The sequence below is a fragment of the Triturus cristatus genome, chromosome 4_2 (assembly GCF_964204655.1).
Source record: "Triturus cristatus chromosome 4_2, aTriCri1.1, whole genome shotgun sequence".
Classification (NCBI taxonomy): domain Eukaryota; kingdom Metazoa; phylum Chordata; class Amphibia; order Caudata; family Salamandridae; genus Triturus; species Triturus cristatus.
The window spans coordinates 778,624,664-778,647,345 of NC_140586.1; the positions used below are offsets into that span (position 1 = coordinate 778,624,664).

At 45.5% G+C, this 22,682-nt stretch overlaps 1 protein-coding gene across 1 annotated transcript in view; it reads left to right on the forward strand.

The window, feature by feature from the left end:
* Positions 1-9,824: 9,824 nt before the first annotated feature.
* Positions 9,825-22,682, forward strand: part of LOC146835028 (cytochrome P450 4B1-like) — a 235,963-nt gene continuing 223,105 nt past the window's right edge. Inside the window, exon 1 of the mRNA XM_085602689.1 lies at positions 9,825-10,079. Coding sequence (XP_085458815.1) covers positions 9,888-10,079 — 192 coding nt within the window. The 5' untranslated portion in view covers positions 9,825-9,887. The remainder of the gene's footprint in view (positions 10,080-22,682) is intronic.

The following is a 22,682-nucleotide window of genomic DNA, read 5'->3' on the forward strand; positions in this document are numbered from 1 at the left end:
CGCGGACGTTGACATCGCGTGCGTTAACCACGCAGCTAATACATCGCGCAAACCAGCCCATCGGCATTTTTAACTTCGTGGGCCGTTGCAACGCGAGTGCGTTGCTGCCTATAGGCAAGTAGGATACATCGCCAACGTTAACATTGGATGTCGTAACATCGGACGTCATAACATCGCGTCATTGGTGATGCCGCCTCTACCCTGCCCCCACCTCTGTGCCCCCCCCCCTTACCCCTGACGGCAATTCTTTTATTTCTATTCCCCTTTTTTATTTTATTTTTGGCTGTGTATTTCTTCCCACAAAACACGTACATTTCAAACCATACGTAATGTACTAATTTACCGTCACCCTTGTAAAAACGTATGTGTGGGATATAAAGGGTGTCAGCCAGCGTACCTCCTGCCATTTCCCCCTCAATTTTGCAGCTGCCCAGACGTTAGCCCTACGTTCCTGTGAATCGGTAAGTTGCATCGAAAAAGAAACAGCATAGTTGGGAGCTTCCTTTAATAATAAGAATCGTTTTTTTGCCAAAATGTACCCTCTTTGCAACGTTAATCAATGTTCTAATGTCTATTTGGCGGTGTGTATGCAGTTCTGGGATGAAAGTTAATAGCGCACTATTCTATATTAGGACTTTAAGTTATAAATTGCAAGTCACCAAAGGATGTCTCTTTTGAAAGCAGTAATCTGCAGATCTGTTTCCATCGTATGCACTCTGTAATCAACTTGGTACATGTTCTTTGCATCAGGCATATTAACCCTCTGCACTAACTTCACCGAGGTCAAAACCTCAACTATACAAAACACGGATCTCTTTTCAGGATGATAATTCATCACACGAGTTTTCTTGACATTTCTGTGAGGCCTGGTAATTGCCGGCGGAAAGAAACGCTGCAGCAGGTGCATCGAAAGCTGTATAAACTTTCAAACACTTGGTGGCAGCGGAGTGACGTCTTTAGTACATGTTTGCCCCATATGCTCGGATATGCACTGTTATGCAAACTGTATTGACTGCTGTTTTGCTAGTGCCAACTCCGGTCCTCTCTGTTAATAAACGTGAACCAGGAACGTACTTAACAATGCAGAAACATATTTGGAGAAGGTATGCAATGAAAATGTCACTTTATTCCCGCCAAATATTCCAAGTCCTACGAGCCTTATTTGTTTTTTCAATGTGTCCTTCATCCAGCAATCCTCATTTGGGAATAACAGTGTTAAAATGTAAAATCACATTCATGAAATATGTTTCTCCAGTGTTAATTAAGTCCCTGTCCCACGATGATCAATCTGAATCTTGTTGGGTTTTTTTCCCTGCTGGAGTGTGGGATTATTGTATGGAGGTGCAGGCTGTCACAAATCATTTGTATTTTTTCTTGAGTTTTGTATTTCTCTCCTCAAGGATGTGACTTTCAGAGGCATACTGCTGCCAATTTGTAGACTTGTTCGATTATTGTAGTTCACCGTACGCGCCCCCCCTGGCGTTTTGCAATGAATAGGTAAGTGTTAACAATGTGAATCAAGTCTCGAAAGTGTTTTTTATTGTCAGCTGTGTACGTTTCTTTTGCTGCACCTGATGAGTACTTCATGTTCCAGTGTTCAACAGAAAAGCCGTTGGGATGGATGGGTGGGTGGATGGATGTGTGGGTGTGTGGATGGATGGGTGGATGGATGGATGGATGGATGGGTGGATGGATGGATGGAGATAAATTGTACGCTAAAGTCTGCCCCCGAAATTGTTGTAGGTGTATTGTATGGTGAAACTGTAGTATTTTAAATTGTTTATGGATATACCCTACGACTGAATAAGACCAAATTTCTATCTTAAAATAGGCCATCACCATTGACAAGCCTTCCCGGGATATTGAAAGGTCGGAACACTTAAAAGGAACGAATTCCAAATTGACAACAACGATACAGGTACATGAATGGTATTTCGAATGGGCTATTACGCCAGACAATTATCTCTGGAAGTAATGTGTTGCATAGCCCCATAGCATTTCATTTCTGTGCTGTCTTGCGTAGTACACGTGTAGTTTAAACACACAACTAATAATCCCACCGCAAACGCTATTGTTATGTTGCTGTTACAGAGTCTCATAGTTAAGGGATCCCAAAGGTAACGGAATAGCAAGGCAAGACAGTTTTTCTGGTGTCGCTGCTACGTTCCAAAGACCAGTCGCACTACATCTAAAACAGGTAACATAGATAGTTTGTGAGTGAACCATTTGTGTTTGTAGGCAAATTTGGTAGGGGCAGATGCAAGTAATATTTCCCCCATTTGTATTGTCCCTGAAAATATGTCTGCTTATTGGTGCAACAAAATCCCTTCGTTTTCCCTTATATTGGAGTGAAGTACCTATAACCGTGTACACCTTTTACTATTTCCAACTGCACATTTTGCATATGTTTGGGTCTCGAAAATGATGTATCTTTCTTAATCTTTCTTTTTAGAGTAATGTCTGATCCGAAGATGGTCAAATACATCTCCTCCAGCAGAGGAAACCGTCTACTAAAACACAGTGGTTATATATATTGTAAGGAGAGACATTTGGAGCCACGGGGTCATTGGAGGTGTGTGCCATACTACTCCAGCCATTGCAGAGGCCGAGCAGTTACTCTGGGTGACTCTGTTTTAAGAAGCACAGACCATAACCACTCTGCCTCTGCAACTGCTATTGAAGTGAGAGAATCACTAAATGAAATGAAACTGATTGCCGGCAACTCCAATGATCCGTGTGGTGCTATTTTAAGGGAGGTATCCCAACACATCCCTGAGCATGTTGCTAGTAGTATGCCCACTATTCTCAACTTGCGTCGAATTATCCAACGTAAGAAACAGGCAAATAACCCTAAACGCGTTACACCACAAACCTTTTCTGATATAACAAATCCTCGTGAACTCTCTGTTACTGTTTCAAATGAACCGTTCATCTTGTATGACAATGCAAATGCTCACAAGCGTATTTTGATATTTAGTACCCCCCGTAATCTAAATAGGTTGGAGAACAGTGATGATTGGATGATGGATGGTACCTTTAAAAGTACGCCCACCCCTTTCACCCAAATCTACACTATTCACGGCTACGTTAACAACACAGTAGTTCCGTTAGTGTACAGTTTACTTCCAGACAAACAATCCTCAACATATACTGAACAGAAATCCAAGGAATGTAATCATGGACTTTGAATTACCAATGGTGAGTAGTATAACCAAATTGTACATGGATACTCAAATCCAAGGATGTTTTTTCCACTTTTCTCAGGCGTTTTGGCGCAAAATTCAAAAAACCTCCCTAATTGAGGATTATGCAGCTGACAGCAAACTACAGTTTGAGCTTAAAAAACTAACTGCACTTTGCTTTGTTCCTCATAACAGTGTAGACGAGTACTACACATCCATTACCGAGTCCGAGTACTTTATGGCAAATGAAGAAAAATTGGCACCAATTTTAAATTATTTTGAAGACACATGGATTGGCCATCTAAGCAGGTCTGGTTGCCAGAGGAAACCACGTTTTCTTGTGGCCTGGTGGAACTGCTACTCGACCTGCTTAGAGGGAGGAGCAAAGACAAAAAATGCAATAGAGGGATGGCACAACTCTTTAAACAACAGTATTGGCAAACAACACCCTAATTTCTACAACTTTTTAGAGGTTTTGCAAAGGGAGCAAAGTTACCAGGAAATGCGCATGTCACAATCGTTAGCAGGTACTCTCAATCCCCGTATTTCCCACCGCACAAAGGAGATGTCGGCTAGGCTATTGGCAGCCCTCAAACTTTTTACCTTGTCTGTGGCTTATGACTACCTATCTTCCATTGCACATATACTGAATTCCTTTTCCTAACAATGTTTGTACGTTACTATTTATCACATCAAATCTAAGACCAAATATCCCTGTAGTGTACCTAAATGTGTCCCTAACTTGTTGCATGTATTAAACTGCCGACACAGCGGCCGACTCTTCTTAGGGTAAACCACACATTGTGTGCATGACATCAATATCACGCATAACCGTATTAAATGTGACATTGTACCATCAGTTTTTTTGTGATAAAATACATTTGATTTCTATTTTTGTGTGATATTAATGCAATGTACTCTGAATAACAAACCCTAAATTGGCCTATTGTCTTTTTTTTCCGTTTCATTACATATCCCCTTGTGTTAATATGTGTTACATCCAAACTAAAACAATGAGTGAAATTATGGTATGGTATGTGATTGCCCTTGTTTTAGGTCCATGTGATGCACACCCTTCATGTACCATTTACCTCCCTGTGCTCTGTGTGTCCTTTCCCCTGTGTACATTTGCAAAACATCCAGCAAACACTCTCATTTGTCATGGGACATCACTACATTGTGCCCTTTGCGAGAATTATAAATCTGCAATCACAGGTGTAATAGTTTCATTGTACGTTTTTTTGCCATGTGGGCAATATATATATATGACGTTCCATTTCTGAGGAAGTTTGAATTTTGTTACCTAATTTGTAGTATTTTATTGTGGTCTTCTGCCTAATAAAAGCAAATATTGCAGCCTGTGGCAAATGTTGTGTGGGAATAGAGACATATATGAGTAACTGATTGGCTGCATGAGGGGACACCTGGTAAGTAGAAGTTTGATTTTTATTCTGCATGGTTGGATGAAGGAATGAGTGGATAAACCCACCCATCCATCCATCCATCCATGCCCCCATCCATCCATCCATCCACCCACCCACCCATCCATCCATCCATCCACCACCCATCCATCCATCCATCCATCCAATCCCTCATTCATCCATCCATCCACCCATCCATCCAGCACCCTGTCGCAATTTGACCATCCACCACCCATCCATCCATCCATCCATGCCCCCATCCATCCATCCACCCACTCACCCATCCATCCATCTACCACCCATCCATCCATGCCCCCATCCATCCATCCATCCACCACCCATCCATCCATCCATCCTCCATCCATCCATCCATGCCCCCATCCATCTATCCATGCACCCACCCATCCATCCACCCATCCATCCATCCATCCAGCACCCTGTCGCAATTTGACCATCCACCACCCATCCATCCATCCACCACCCATCCATCAATCCATCAATGCCCCCATCCATCAATCCATCCACCGCCCATCCATCCATGCCCCCATCCATCCATCCATCCATCCACCCTCTCACCCATCCATCCATCCACCACCCATCCATCCATCCATGCCCCCATCCATCCATCCATCCATCCATCCACCACCCACCCATCCATCCATCCATCCTCCACCCATCCATCCATGCCCCCATCCATCCATCCACCACCCATCCATCCATGCATGCCCCCATCCATCCATCCATCTACCACCCTTCCATCCATCCATCCATGCCCCCGTCCATCCATGCCCCCATCCATCCATCCACCCACCCATCCATCCATCCATTCATCCACCACCCATCCATCCATCCATCCATCCACCACCCATCCATCCATCCATCCATCCATGCCCCCATCCATCCATCCACCCACTCACCCATCCATCCATCCACCACCCATCCATCCATCCATCCATCCATGCCCCCATCCATCCACCACCTATCCAATCCTCCATTCATCCATCCATCCACCCATCCATCCATCACCCTGTCGCAATTTGACCATCCACCACCCATCCATCCATCCATCCATGCCCCCATCCATCCATCCACCCACTCACCCATCCATCCATCCACCACCCATCCATCCATCCATCCATGCCCCCATCCATCCATCCATCCACCCACTCACCAATCCATCCATCCATCCACCACCCACCATCCATCATGCATTTACCCATCCATCCATCCACCCATCCATCCACCCACCCATCCCCCCACCCACCCATCCATCCATCCATCCAGCACCCTGTCGCAATTTGACCATCCACTACCCATCCATCCATCCATCCATGCCCCCATCCATCCATCCACCCACTCACCCATCCATCCATCCATCCACCCACCACCCATCCATCAATCCATCAATGCCCCATCCATCAATCCATCCACCCATCCATGCCCCATCCATCCATCCACCCACTCACCCATCCATCCATCCACCACCCATCCATCCATCCATCCATGCCCCCATCCATCCATCCATCCACCACCCATCCATCCATCCATCCTCTACCCATCCATCCATGCCCCCATCCATCCATCCACCACCCATCCATCCATCCAAGCCCCCATCCATCCATCCATCCATCCACCACCCATCCATCCATCCATCCATGCCCCCATCCATCCATCCATCCATCCACCACCCATCCATCCATCCATCCTCCACCCATCCATGCCCCCATCCATCCATCCATCCATCCACCACCCATCCATCCATCCATCCATGCCCCATCCATCCATCCACCACCCATCCATCCATCCATCCACCCACCCACCCACCCATCCATCCATCCATCCACCACCCATCCATCCGGCACCCTGTCGCAATTTGACCATCCACCACTCATCCATCCATCCATCCATGCCCCATCCATCCATCCACCCACTCACCCATCCATCCACCCATCCTCCATCCATCCATCCATGCCCCCATCCATCCATCCATCCACCCACCCATCCATCCACCCATCCATCCATCCATCCAGCACCCTGTCACAATTTGACCATCCATCCATGCCCCCATCCATCCATCCACCCACTCACCCATCCATCCATCCACCACCCATCCATCAATCCATCAATGCCCCCATCCATCAATCCATCCACTGCCCATCCATCCATCCATGCCCCCATCCATCCATCCACCCACTCACCCATCCATCCATCCACCACCCATCCATCCATCCATGCCCTCATCCATCCATCCATCCACCACCCATCCATCCATCCTCCACCCATCCATCCATGCCCCATCCATCCATCCACCACCCATCCATCCATCCATGCCCCCATCCATCCATCCATCCACCACCCATCCATCCATCCCTCCATGCCCCCATCCATCCATGCCCCCATCCATCCATCCATCCACCCACCCATCCATCCATCCATCCACCACTCATCCATCCATCCAGCACCCTGTTGCAATTTGACCATCCACCACCCATCCATCCATCCATCCATGCCCCCATCCATCCATCCACCCACTCACCCATCCATCCATCCACCACCCATCCATCCATCCATCCATGCCCCCATCCATCCATCCACCACCCATCCATCCATCTATCCTCCATCCATCCATCCATGCCCCCATCCATCCATCCATCCATCCACCCACCCATCCATCCATCCACCACCCATCCATCCATCCATCCACCACCCATCCATCCATCCATCCATGCCCCCATCCATCCATCCATCCATCCACCACCCATCCATCCATCCATCCTCCACCCATCCATGCCCCCATCCATCCATCCATCCACCACCCATCCATCCATCCATCCATGCCCCATCCATCCATCCACCACCCATCCATCCACCCACCCACCCATCCATCCATCCATCCATCCACCACCCATCCACCACCCATCCATCCGGCACCCTGTCGCAATTTGACCATCCACCACTCATCCATCCATCCATCCATGCCCCATCCATCCATCCACCCACTCACCCATCCATCCACCCATCCTCCATCCATCCATCCATGCCCCCATCCATCCATCCACCCACCCACCCATCCATCCACCCATCCATCCATCCATCCAGCACCCTGTCACAATTTGACCATCCACCACCCATCCATCCATGCCCCCATCCATCCATCCACCCACTCACCCATCCATCCATCCACCACCCATCCATCAATACATCAATGCCCCCATCCATCAATCCATCCACTGCCCATCATCCATCCATGCCCCCATCCATCCATCCATCCACCCACTCACCCATCCATCCATCCACCACCCATCCATCCATCCATGCCCTCATCCATCCATCCATCCACCACCCATCCATCCATCCTCCACCCATCCATCCATGCCCCATCCATCCATCCACCACCCATCCATCCATCCATGCCCCCATCCATCCATCCATCCACCACCCATCCATCCATCCATCCATCCATGCCCCCATCCATCCATGCCCCCATCCATCCATCCACCCACCCATCCATCCATCCATCCATCCACCACCCATCCATCCATCCAGCACCCTGTCGCAATTTGACCATCCACCACCCATCCATCCATCCATCCATGCCCCCATCCATCCATCCACCCACTCACCCATCCATCCATCCACCACCCATCCATCCATCCATCCATGCCCCCATCCATCCATCCATCATCCATCCATCCACCACCCACCATCCATCATGCATTTACCCATCCATCCATCCACCCATCCATCCATCCACCCACCCATCCCCCCACCCAAATTAGCCATGGGTGGGGTGGGGGATGGGCCGTACAAGCCGCCATTTGTGCGCCTTTCTTGGGGGTGGTTTTTTTTGGGGGGGCTCGTAAAAGGGCCTATTATGCGTTTTTAATGTGCGTTATTTTTGCCATTTAATGGCGCTCGTAAAAGGTTGCCCATTGTTTTGGGGGGGTGGGGGGGATGCGTGGGGGGGCTGTTAAGCGTTAAAAGGGCCTATTATACGTTTGTAATGTGCGTGTCATGTGCGTGATTTTTGCACCTTTAATGGCGCTTGTAAAAGGTTGCCAATTGGTTTTGGGGGGTGGGGGGTTGCGTGTGGGGGGCCACTTATGCGTTTGCCCTTGAATGCCGTTTTTTTGGGGGGGTGTGGGGGTGCCTCTTATGTTTTTATGGGGGGGTGGGGGGGTGCGTGGGGGTGCCTCTTATGCATTTGCCCTTTAATGCCGGGGGGATGGTGGGGGGTGCATGGGGGGCTCCCCCTACTGTGTTTGCCCTTTAATGCCGTTTTTGGGGGTGGTGTGTGCGATCTAAAAGCATGCGCGAAGCAAACGTTACCGAAGTAAATGTTCGATGTTCAAAACGATCTAAAAGCATGCGCGGTAACCGTCACCGAAGTAAATGTGGCCGCGATCTAAAACCCTGCGGTGTTAAGGCTCCCGCGATGTTAAAACCGCGTTGCGATGGCAGCGCGTAAATAAGGAGTCGTTGTAATGGGTGATTCCCGTCTGCTCGTGCCAAGCTACCAAAGGGGTGAGCAGGGGTTATTTTAGGAGTGTATCCCCCTTACCCTGACTAGAAGCAAGGGTCCCTATTTGGACAAAGGTGCAAACCATTGCCAACTTGAGACCCTCAACACTGCCTTTGGCGATTCTTCGTACCTGGCTGTTGCTGCTGATATAGTTTTTGCTTTGTATGGATGATGGCTCCGTGATACGCTGTGGCGTAGTATCTCTTCTTTCTGCCTTACCAGTGGGCTTCTGGTGGGCTTTCTGACTGTGCTTGTCTGCAGGGCCTTCACCTTCTTCGAGGGCCTTTGTAAAGACTGGAGCGGAGCATTGATTTCACATAGCCAACCGTAGATTGCTTCTTGGGGTGCATGTAGGACTGTAGTGGTATAATTACTGGTTTGCTAGGGTTGGTACGTGTTAAAACAACATTTCCCCCCAGATTTCCAAAATAATACGTGCTCACGTGTGTTCTGTCTCCCACATGCATATATCTGTAAAACGCACAGGCATTAACTCTGATAAAGAAATGTGCGACAACATTTTTAAATGGTGAGCTACAAACGTGCTCTTTCGTTATTATTGTATAGTTTAGTGTTGAAAATTCCAGTAGGTGGCGCTGTGTCTTCGCCTAGAATCCTTTAGGTTAGCGAGAACTATATGAATGACATGCCGACAGAGGTGTGACTCAAGCTCGTCCCTGCCATTGGCCCTGTTCTCGCCCAAGTGATGCGCAATGCCGGGGCAAGCAGGTGGAAACAGAACTGAGAGAAAGGAGCAACCACATGGCGTCCGCACTGTACGCCCTCGGGATGTCGCTGGACGTGAGCGGGGTGTTTCAGGGCGCTGCCTTGCTGTGCGTCGCCGGGTTGTTGCTGAAAGCGGTCACGCTCTATCTTCGAAATAGGAGGCTGGCGGCAGGTTTTGCAAGTTTCCCCGGACCCCCCAAACACTGGTTCTTTGGTCACGCCAAGGAGGTAAAAAGGGGGAATTTCCCAGCGCTTTGACTCGTTTAGTCAGCAGGTCGAGGTAGATTTCTAGTGGGGTCAGGAACAGCCTTGGAATATCCGAGCCACGGGCTTGGTTTGCTTCCAAAGCACCTGCTGAGCTATCAAAAGAGGTAATCAGGCAGCGATATCACGAACAAAATATATGACGGCTTTCAAATAGAAAATATACTTTTCAGCATTTAAAAAAACATTTTTCAACATTTGTCGCTGTCTCAATTATGTGCGTGCGGTAATATCGCTGAATTGAGTGACATTTATTAAAATTAAATGTAACAGGAATACCCTATGCCCTAACGACATTTCCACACGTTGCCCAAAATGTCTCACTTTCTCATGTCTTCTATTTAGATAGATAATATTGTCATTAAATGTGAAGCAAAATTATTTTACATTAACTATACATAAGTGAGGTTTTTGTAGAGCACAGGTCGTGTCTTGTGTTCACTTCAATGTGCTCTCAAACCGTGGCATAGGCGTACTCACCGTTGCTACTACATTATCCAGAGTTCAATGGGGCTATTTGCTGATATGACGAGCAGTGTGCGACCTACTTTGTTTATGTGCTCTCAAACCGGATGGTTATGGGAAATGATTAATAGTGTAATTAAGTGATGTGCCGGGGATCACACAATTTGGCCAGGTGGGGGAGCCGCGATTTGAGCGCAGGATTGCATAGAGCAGAGTTCAGTGACTTTAGGGTTAAATCTTTTTCTTCTCCTCAATGTCCCACACCAAGGCTCTGATTTCAGTAGTTCAAATAATGTTATTCAGTTAGGGATGGTGTATATAGTTCAGTAAATACGCTTATCACGCCTTGGATGAAACCAACATTATACACTCACACAAACATAAGATGCAAAGGTGTGTTTTTCTGTCTGGAATATTTTCCCAGACTGAAGATCAAACACAGTGACTGAACATGTCTGCCTGAAAACATGCCACAAGAGGAAACTCTCTGGGGTCTCCAAGATGTCTTTGTTTTTAGCCAGTCATTTAATTGCAGCCTTTCATGTGTTGGGTCTCTCCTAAAACCGGTTTGGTTTTCAAGTCAGCAGAACCCGAAGGAACATTAACATAAAATAGTATCTCCCTCTTTCCCCTACACTCTTAGCTCCCTTGGCTTGGCAAACAGATTGATTTTAGTAGAGGCCAAACAATTTAATGAGCACAATTAAATAAGAAAACAAAGAGATGGGGCCCCCCAGAATTTGCTCCTCCAGATATAGGGCTTCAAGGAAATTTGGTTGACGTGCAGCATGGCTTCAGGGACGGGCTGAGGGGAGGTACCCTCCCAGCCCCCACAGCTCCCCAGTCCATAGTCACAGACGTTGCTCAGTTTTAGGGCGTTCCCTCTCGTTTCCAAAGAGTGCGCCCGTTCTCCCATTTGCACTTTGGGTAAAGTATAATTAGGGCTCCCGGTTTTCCGTTGTTACGGATTTTTATATATAAATACAGACGGAAAACAAGTTTTCCTTTATCTGTATTTATATATAAAAAACGTGAAAATACTAGTACATGTTGCTGTGCTGCCGTCTGGTGTCTCCCCCTCCAGGGTTAAGAGGTGTCAGCCCGGGCTGAGAAAGATTCCCGGGCACACACAGAGCTGCCAGCCACACCCGAGTACTTCACAGGTCTTTGAAAGACCATTTATTTGTTAATGAGGCTTTGTTGTTATTTCGCCCCTTTTAGAGCCCCTCCCAGAGTCAGATTAGGAGCCTCTATTCACACCATTGTTGTGTGAGTTGTGGCTCTTGCACCATGTTGTGAGCACAATTACAGCATGGAGCATTTGGTGACAGGGTGGGACTCCACTCCCTGATGGAATTAGCGGGTCTGGGAGGCGGCAGCTGCCTCTGGGGATGCAGAGCCGGTGCTTCACAGGTGGATATAAAAAGTGCCCCCCACCCCCTTTCTAGACAGCAATCTATAACTTTCCTCCCTGTCTCGTGGTCCCTCTACTCGTGTGGGTACATCAGCTACCCTGTTCTGTGATGTCATGTCCATGAGAGCAGCAGTCACTGGTGTGTGTGTGTGTAATGTGACTGATGGTGGATGTATGCGGGGGCAGAGACTGGTGTTATTAGATATGTCTCTGTTCAGTGTGATCTGGAGCACTGGGCTGCCCTGCTGCTGGGCATCTCGAGAGGGGACGGGGGGTGTGGGAATGCAGGCAGCAGACCGGGCTGTGAGCCGGGAGGGAACTCGAAACAGGAGCGCTGTGGGTGAATACATGTTCTGACACATAGAAGCAGCCGTCTGGCGCAGTGCGGCCCTCTTAAACTCACGTTGGACATCCTCCGCTTTGGAGACAGCGCTTCTAATAGCACCACTTAGGTGTTTCTAGTTACACCCTACATCATTCAGCCTTCCATTCAAACCATGGCTCCCCCTTCCTCAACACTACAAACAATCCCCCCCACCCCATACATTCCTCCAAATCCTACTGAGCGTGGCTACCACCCTGCACTCGCCCCAACTCAATGCAACCGCCTCCCATTCAATTCATCCCCACTTTCCACCCCAGGTCACCAGGCCTTCACTTCCGTCGTAAAACCAAACCTCATGACACTATCTGCAAATCTTTACACACCCTGCCTCCCCCCTCGCCTACTAAAATTCAGGCTTCACAAACTCGTGTATGTTGCTTGGGGTAAAAAGCAACACAGGATTTACACAGAAGCGCCAATTGTGCATCTTTTTTAAAGCTTATTTTTCTACACATTAATACATCACAACATCCTTGGGGGGGTCTCGCTGCTGTTGCATTAGGAGTCCCTGCAGCAGCATGGAAGCAGTTTAAATGGACTCTTTGTTAATTTTCCAGGGTGGCATTAATCATTTCGGACATAGGGCACAATGCTGTCTTGTACGGTGCATCTTCTTACGTCACAGGGCATGGCAAATCTTTAGCAACAGACTTGGAACAGCCAAGACGCACCACATTTTCTATTCAAGTAGTGTTACAAGAAGCTTGCCAGTCTCCCTGGAACATGCTAAGGGCAGACAAAGGAGTAATAAACAAGCATTTTGAATGCAATAGGTCTCGCAGTTACGCTAGTTTAAGCTATTGGCATTGTAAATGACTATGCCTTTTATTTATGTTTTAAAAACGAAAACAAAAATAAAAGACATTATTATTTGCAATGTCAATAGCTCAAACTCGCGTAAATGCGAGACCTATTGCATTGCAAATGCTTGTTCTTTGTTGCGTCTGTTTTTCTGTCCTCCTACTTCAAGCACTCACTTAAAAAAACAAGCATTTGCAATGCAATAGGTCTTGCATTTACTTGAGTTTGAGCTATTGGCATTGTAAATGACAATGCCTTTTATTTATGTTTTGGTTTTTAAAACAAACAGATAAATAAAAGGCATTGTCATTTACAATGCCAATAGCTTAAACTAGCGTAACTGCGAGACCTATTGCATTGCAAATGCTTGTTCTCTTCTGCACACACAAAACATCAATCCTCATAGTGATGGCCAGGGACAGCTTTTAGCGCTAGTGGGGCACAATTGGGTTGCAGTTGAAGTCAGTGTGAGTTTCTCTCTGTGGGGCAGTATGATGTTCAGTGGGGGAAAGGATGTGGCACTCTGCCGATGACAGAAACTGCAAGGCTCTGAGACAAATGGCTTGTGATAGCACTTTTAAGCATATTTGGGACATTTTGCAAATGGCAAAGTTTTCAGGTGAATGTATAGTGTTGACCAATAACAACTGAGCGCATGTGTGCATTGTCAATTTAAATAAATGTGGAAAAATACTAGCTGTAGCGTCGTCTTTTGCTTGTGGCAAAAATAAATGTGGATAAATACAGAAAAAAATGCCCGAAAAATAAATATGGATAAATACAGACGGAAATAGCAAAAAAATAAATACCATAAAACCGGGAGCCCTAAGTATAATATAATTCATGCAGCCATGTAACATACTATGCCTCTAAAATGTACACACATCTCCTCATGTATGCACAGGAGAACCATAGACATATCCTTTTGGGACTACGCAGAAGTGAGAGTGGAGCATCTCGCAGAGTGTATGAGTTACAGGTGAAAACAGTAAAGGGTCTATACGTTTTGCCAGGAGTGAGATGCATGTGATCCACGGGCATGCAATGGATACGAATATATTACGGTACATCACCTGCCAACACAACACATGCCATTACAACGCTGTTGTAACAACGCAAGTGCTGTTACAACACGTTACCATTGCAACACACACTTTTACCACGCATATGCCTTTACCACGCATGCCATTACAATGCAAAGGCATGCTTGGTATAGGCATAGACTTGGTAAAAGTGGTTAAGGTAAGTAATGGTATATATGTGTATATGTGTGTGTATGTATATGTGCGTGTATATATATATATATATATAGTGCATATATTTTTTTTTAACATCCCTTCAAATTCTACAATTACTCTTACCACCCCAATACCCATAACCCTCTAAACCCTAAATTACCCTTCCCACCCCAAAACCCATACCCACCCTGAACCCTAAAATCCCACTTGGCACCCCAAAACGACCCTGAACACTAAAAGTACCCTTGGCACCCCAAAACACATACCCACCCTGAACCCTAAAATTACCCTTGGCACCCCAAAACCCAAATCCACACTGAACCTTAAAAATACCCTTGGCACTCCAAAACCCATACCCAGTCTAAAACGTAAAATAACTCTTGGCACCCAAAAACCCATAACCACCCTAAAACTTAAAATTACCCTTGGCACCCCAAAACCCATACCAAAACTTAAAATTAAAGGCATATGTGTTGTAATGGCATTGTGATATGATGGTACTTGTGTTGTGATGGCATGCGTTGTCCCAATTTGTTGTAATGGCTGTTTCCCACTGCATACGGACTACTGAATAGAAGCCCTATTGAGTCCAGCCAGAAAAGACATAGGAGTGGCTCAGAACTGGCACTTGTTATAAGCATCCATTGTAAATGCTCTATAAGGTCCACTCAGGAACGACAAAGAAGCAGCTGCAGTCCACACATTAGATAAAGGCAGCCGCCATACACGTCTAGGAGGCCGTTCATGATAGAGACTGCTCTTTAGAATTACAGGACGCGAAGGCTCAAGGTCACAGTCGAACATGCAAGCCAATTAAAGCACGTACCTAGACAAAACAAAGCAGACATTACAAGTTTTTGATCTTTTATTTGCACCACAAAATCTTGTAAAGGTTGAGAGCATCTAACATTTATAATGGACCAATCATTTTCTAATTTTAATATTTTGCTTCCTATTAATCCTTTTTTCCTGGCCCACAGACAAAACTAGACCAGGCCCCAGGTCCACTCATGGAGCAGACTAGCGGCAGAAAATGTGTCAGCTCTATTTGCTCACCAAGGGCATTTCTCTTGTACTCCTACTGGTCCCAGTTCCCACTGGTAAACCTTCTCTGAGTGCCTCGATACTGTCTTGGTCTTGCCCGCGGCAAACCTAGTTACTTGCCCACTCCACCTGGCTGGTGATTTACTCTGTTTGAACACTTGTTATATCCCCCGGGGCTCGGCCGGTTCAAGTCCATTTCCGGTCATGTGATCAATATTGTTCTCGTGTTCGTTGCTCTTGCTCATACGCGAGTAGAAGACTTTCCAATGTTTAGCGATTTGGGGAAGAGCACTTGCCACATCGGTTGGCACTCTGTTGTGTTACTGTACACCCCACGATAATTCGGAGAGGTGTTTGTGTGCCAAGGGCTAGTGGGCGTGGTCCCGCTTCAAGGCATCATATGAAAGTGGCGGTTTCCTCATGTTTTCACCAGTTCAAACTACATTAAAATATTCTTTATTTCTTCCCGTAACCTATGTGAGCCATCCACTGTTTGCACAAGACTCCCTTCCAAGATATAGTATGTGAATAACAGCCATAGTGCACTCACTGTAAGGACAAATCCACAGCTGCAGTGGGTAAAGAACTTAGGACCAGATGTATCAAACAGTTTTACCCATTCTGTGTCTATGGGAAAATGTGTTCGCACATCTGGCCCTTAGTATTCAGGCTTGTTTGTACTCTTCTCAGGCTCTAATGTCTGATGAATTCTGTACAGATTAACCAAAACAGATGATTTGGTAGAATGAACTCTGCCTGGCTCATCGGGATTTTATCAGAAGAATCCCTCCTATGTGCATTAGTTTGGTAGTCCACCCGTCTATCTTAAGTCACCAAAGGCAAATACGTACCCTTGCCCTCTGCGGAGAAAAGAACCAAAGAGAGGGACATCCCACTTCCTCCCTTGGGTTAGACTCAAGATGTTTGGGAATGTTAGGAATACAAGAGAGCTTTCATAGAATCTGGTACAGCATAGGAGCAGATGAGGAAGCAAACCCTGGGCCGCCGCGAACTAGAAGAAAGACCTATTGGCATTGCATGATATTTATCATTTAATATGTAATATTCTAATACCCATGTGTGTTAGGGAGGTCACCATAATGAGTGCTATTAGAATGAATGGAATGTACACCTCAAGCATGGTGTGGCACACATCCCTAATCAATTAGTTTAAACCTTCATATTGACTTGTAGCTCGAGGCTGCCTTGTTGCCAAGTCCTGTACTACCACCTGCATAGGTACTTCAGACCAGATGGGCTTCGGTATCTTGTTCCTTCAGGCTGCTTGTCCGATAGCATCTCCTCTTCCTCATTAATTAAGGTAGTATATAAACATAATATCCATAGCATCACTATGAAGTAGGAGGGGACACATCTCTGTCAGAAGACATATTAGTCATGTTGCAACATTTAGCTGAGCACAGTGATTTCGTCTGAGGTTTGGAAGTAATAGTGCATGCTGCATTTGAAACCGCACTAATGTAGAAATGGGATGACATAACCTCTTTAAGAGGACCATGGGAAGTGTGAGCTACTGGCCTCAACTTTTGGCGGTTGTGGTCTTTTACTGCTGAGGCCCCAGGGTCCAACCTACTATGGCTCTTGAGCAGCTGGGCCAAGTAATGCCCCTTCAGCACTCGACTCTCAGTGGTAGCATGAATCGAGCAGTCAATGGTATTTCAAGGAGAGGTAGGTGCCAGCTATGTGAGGGTTCATAACTCGTAATAACCGTAGAACCCTATTAAGGTGATTGTCCAGTCCAATACTGATGCTTAGTGTAAAAAGCAGTACTTATTATACATGTTAAGCGCAGCATACAAAAATAATCAGCACAAGTTGTCTCCCAAGACTAGTGCATTTGTGCTTGTCATAGTAGGTCTCCAGGCTGTTGTTCCCTCCTCCCCTCCCCCACACTATACTATGTGTCTCTGGTGGAATTAGAGGAGGTGCTTCCAGGTGCTGCCTGTACTAGCGATGCATCTCAAAGTCTGGCTTGAGCTCGCCGATTTGTACACTGACCTACAGCACTTCTTCCACCTTACCCCAACTGTGGTCCTTAAGAGTCCAGGAGCAATAGCTTGCACCGCACCCTTCCCCACTCCAGTAACACAGGTAAAAGGTATATTTACATTACTGATCCTACAAAACACATAATGATTATGCTGCCACCACTGCCCTTGTATCACTTAACTTCTGTTAAGGGCAACAGCCATCTGCCTTCATGAGGGTAACACTTGGTGAGCTTCTCCAGGTCTAAGCAGACCTCATTACCTTAAGACAGGCCTTGGGTTGTGGTGCACATGCTTGAGTCATGTTTGCCCATGACCAAAAGTCAGTACCAGGGATCGAGATATTGATGCATCTGCGGAACTCGGGGCAGGGATGCATATTTGTCACCATGCATGGGGCTTCTCCGTCTGAAAAACAGAGACCTGATACGGTCATTTCTGCAAAGAACGGTTCACCTCTTATATTTTGTTAGTAATTAGCATTGCAGACGGGGTATACTCCTATAAAACCTGAGCAGTATACAGCAAAAGAATTGTGGCAATTAATCTCATCAGAAACACATATGTTTAAGCTGATCCCACATTGATGTTCTGCATTCAGGTTTTACATTTTTGCCTACTTTGCGTAGCTTCAAACGATTGGGTCTACTTGGTCCTTACTTCCCACCTGACACACTATTGTCACCTGGCTGAGCGCCAGGCGGATGCCCTTGGTCGTTTTCATTAGACTTTAATCTCATTAAATATGTTAGTGACCCTCTTATTTATGTTTCTTGCAGGTTCTACGTATCTGTTTTGCTTTTTCTGTAATATCTTCTGTTCCTACTTTTCATACAGACCTAGCGCTAAGATACCTTCAGGCGTATGTTGTACTCTCATGTTGATGGTATGACAGTTGTGTTCATAACTATGACATGCTGCTATATTATGTGTGACACCTTTAGCTAGCATGCAAAGTACAGTTGATACCTTCAACTGGTATCTAAAGTACTGTTGACACCTTTAAGTGTGCACAAAGTGCTGTTGACACTGTCAGCTACTAAGAACCATGCTGTTGACTCCTTTAGCAGTATGTACAGCTGCAGCTGTATGATGCATGCAGTTATTACCGTAAGATAGCAAGCAGAGTGAGCTGGCTCCTTCAGCAGTGTGCTAAGTGCCATTTATAGTTCAGCTAGAATACACCTTGCTCTTGACATCTTCAGCGTGTGATGTTGACACCCATGGCACCTTGAGGTATGACAGGTAGTGTTGACACCTTCCGCAGTATGCAAAATGTCATTGATGCCTTTAACAATATGCAACGTATTGATGTTTTTAGTAGTACACAACATGGGGTTGACACCATCCTCAATATACAAAGAACTGTTGATGTTTTTACTAGTACACACCATGGAGCTGACACATTCATCAATACACAAAGTGCTGTTAATGTTTTTAGTAAATATAATAATCAATGAGGGGGGAAGAAGAAGCTGTGATCCATTCGGCTTCCAATTATTAATGCAAAAATCAATAAAGAATGGACCACTTGTCCTGTGTAGTCAGGGTCTTTTTAGTGTTGGTTCCGTTATAAAAAACCCTCATAACTGTACACAGGTGGAAATGGCGGTATATACTGATTCACCGCTTAAGTGTACTAGTACAGCATCATCATAGGGTCTTTTGTTTGTATGTATGCTGACCTCCACCAGGAGGAAGACCAACTGGTTTTACAGTAGCGTCCAGGCATGAAAAGTAAAAATAAAAACAGGGTGTGATTGTGCTCAGGTATAGTGAGGTTAAAATTCTCTTTATCATTTTTTCAGAAGAATCTTTATTTGGAGAATGTTGGTAAGAGAAGTTAAAAATCAGAGTGCGGATATAGACCGAGTTACTGGTCTACCGTACTTTCAAGGGTCATGGGTCAACATGTTTCAGCCTTCTGTTGTAGTCTAAAGGCTTTCGTCAGGACCGAATTTAATAAAAGAGCCGCGTTGTGGCTCACGATATCGTGGATGTTATCCACTTGTTTTCTAAGAAGTCAGATCCGTAGTATCTGTACCTAATGGAGAAAGGAAAAAACAAATACGTTTGGATGATCCTATTCTTTTGAACTTCCTGTATAAATCATACACTATGCCTTAAGTGACTCACTTGTGGGGCTACTGTTATGATCAACATGTAGTAAGGTTGATAACTGCGTGATCTTATTGGGTCACTCAGGTTGTCTAATTCTGGGGAAATGGCGCAAAATGAAGGGAGTCTGGCTACATAAAGGAAGAGGAACTTGGATGTGAATTAAAGTTAAAATAATACCCATTAGAAAAAGCAGGGGCGCTCTATCTTATACACTGTAGCGCCTTAATATCGTAGGCTCTAAATGTTCAGGGCGTATTCGTAATGGCCTAAAAGGCGCGGTTGGTAAAAATGAGGGTCATTGCGAGTTAGCCGCGTCTTGGATCATGTGTGCGGGATCTCGTAAGGTGTTGGCCCAAAATTCTAATTTTAGATTAACATCGGTGGCCCTATTCTCATGTGGTCACCAGTCTGTTCTCATTCAAATGGTCGCTAGATGGAAGTCGTATCATAGTGGTATTCCCATGCGGTCATGCTGTTTGAAAGTAGTTCGCTGTCGATGTCGTGTTTTACAGAAATACATGACAGAAAGAAAATACATCGTTACCTTGCAGATGCATGATATTAACTTCCTCGGGGTACCGAACGGCACATTCGGAACTTAGTTCTGGAACAATAAAATAAAATAGGAGGATACATGAGAGGTTAGAGGCGCCTTACTTTGTGTGGAGACCCGTATTCCTGACGGCGGCCATCGTAGCTTACCGATTCCGTCAAGTCATTTGCTTGTTCTGGCTCTGTTCGCGGTAACCCCCGGTGACGCGGGACCGCTTAGAGCTCGGATTTACATAGTGTCTAGGGAACCGGTGTTGAGATAGAAGAAAGACTCATGAAGTATTTGCGGTTGGCAACAGTGGTTGGCATAAGTCACGGGCCCAAATAGAGATAAACTATGTTAATCAATTATTAATCGTAGTGTTTCTTCTGTGGTGCCAGTTCGGTTAAAGTGCTTGTGATGTGAATACTATGTTAGTTCTTTTGATGGGTAAGCGAAGGCAGTTATTAGTTAACGAAAGGCAATTGCAGTTAGTCAGTTCGTGATAGGGCAATTTAGGGAGTCCTCTCCTACATATGGATGTAATGTGGTATTGTTCCTAAGATGTGTTGGCATGGTATCTGATGACCGCAACATAAGGGAACATGTATAGCAATACAAGTATTCTATAACTGTGTGTCAGAGGACTGGATCTCAGTTTCCGAGTTGCCTTATGCCAGTGTGTGCCACGGGATATTATCGTTCAAACCTCTTTTGTCAGTCTCCAGACGATAAATCCAACGTTGTTCCTTTTCAAAGAGAACTCGTTCGCCGACCAGTTCCTCAAACCCTTGGTACAGAACACACCCACATACTTGAAAGACACACAAGACCTTTTGAGTCAACTAATAGGCCAAGACTATGATGAGAACACCATGTACCTGGTAGGACTGGATGTAGAGAGCCTATATACCAGCCTCCCACAACAGAAGACACTGAACACTTTGGAAAACATCTTATTTTCGGAAATTTGGAACTATAGTACACCAAGACATTTTGTGTTAGAATGCTGCAGGTTAGCTCTCACCGAAAATTATTTTGAGTACGAAGGTACCCTCTTCAAACAACGCCACGGAACTTCTATGGGAAGCACATTCGCTCCGAGTGTGGCGGGACTGTATGTGAGTGATTTCGAACAACAACACATACAGAACCCCAATCTTACAAAAGTAAGATTCTGGCGACGTTATATTGATGACGTCATTATGATCTGGGAGGACAGCAAGGCAGCACTACAAGAATTCTTAGGATGGATAAACACCAGAGACGAATGCCTGAAGTTTACGTGTACATCTGACAGGAGACAACTTGACTTTCTGGATGTCACAGTCTACACGGAAAACAACACTCTACAGACTAAGACATACTATAAACCTACAGCAAAGAACAGCATACTATCATACAACAGTTTTCACCCCGTCCTTTAAGAGATAATCTACCATACAGTCAATTTCTACGCCAGAAAAGAACTGCAGTAATCTTAAGGATTACAAGACACAAGCGAAAGAACTGGGAGACAAACTGGCAAGGAGAGACTATCCAATAAAAACCATCAGTAAGTGCCAAAAAAGAGCCCGCAATCAGCCCAGAGAAAATCTCCTACAAATGACTACACGAGAAGAACCAGAAGACCTACTGACCTGTGTCACTACATACAACACAATAACGAACACAGTGAAGAAAATCGTCAATAGAAATTGGAGGATTCTAACATCGAATACATTACAATGGCCCAAACCCAGATTTGCAAACAGAAGAACTAGGAACATCAAAGACTATTTAGTGAACACGAGACCGGCACCTAACACAACCAGAGAAACCATCACTTCAGCATGGAACCTCGAACCAATCCTAGGACACTATCCATGCGGTACATGCTCAGTATGTAATCTGACCAAAATTACTAAAACCATTCAACTCCTCCCAAACCTCACTTGGACATTACATCAACACACAAACTGTAATACTACACATGTGATTTACATGATTGTCTGTCCCTGTGACCTAAGATACATTGGGATGACATGCCGCAAATTAAAACAACGCATAAGTGAACACAAAAGCAATGTGAATTGCAAAAGATTAACCACCAAGATGAGCAGACATTATATAGAAAACAACCATAATGCCAGCGATCTTAATTGGGTAATCCTGGAAAGTTTACGGATCAAAGGTAACCATGCCGAATGAGTTCTCTTTGAAAAGGAACAACGTTGGCTTTATCGTCTGGAGACTGACAAAAGAGGTTTGAACGATAATATCCCATGGCACACACTGGCATAAGGCAACTTGGAAACTGAGATCCAGTCCTCTGACACACAGTTATAGAATACTTGTATTGCTATACATGTTCCCTTATGTTGCGGTCATCAGATACCATGCCAACACATCTTAGGAACAATACCACATTACATCCATATGTAGGAGAGTACTCCCTAAATTGCCCTATCACGAACTGACTAACTGCAATTGCCTTTCGTTAACTAATAACTGCCTTCGCTTACCCATCAAAAGAACTAATATAGTATTCACATCACAAGCACTTTAACCGAACTGGC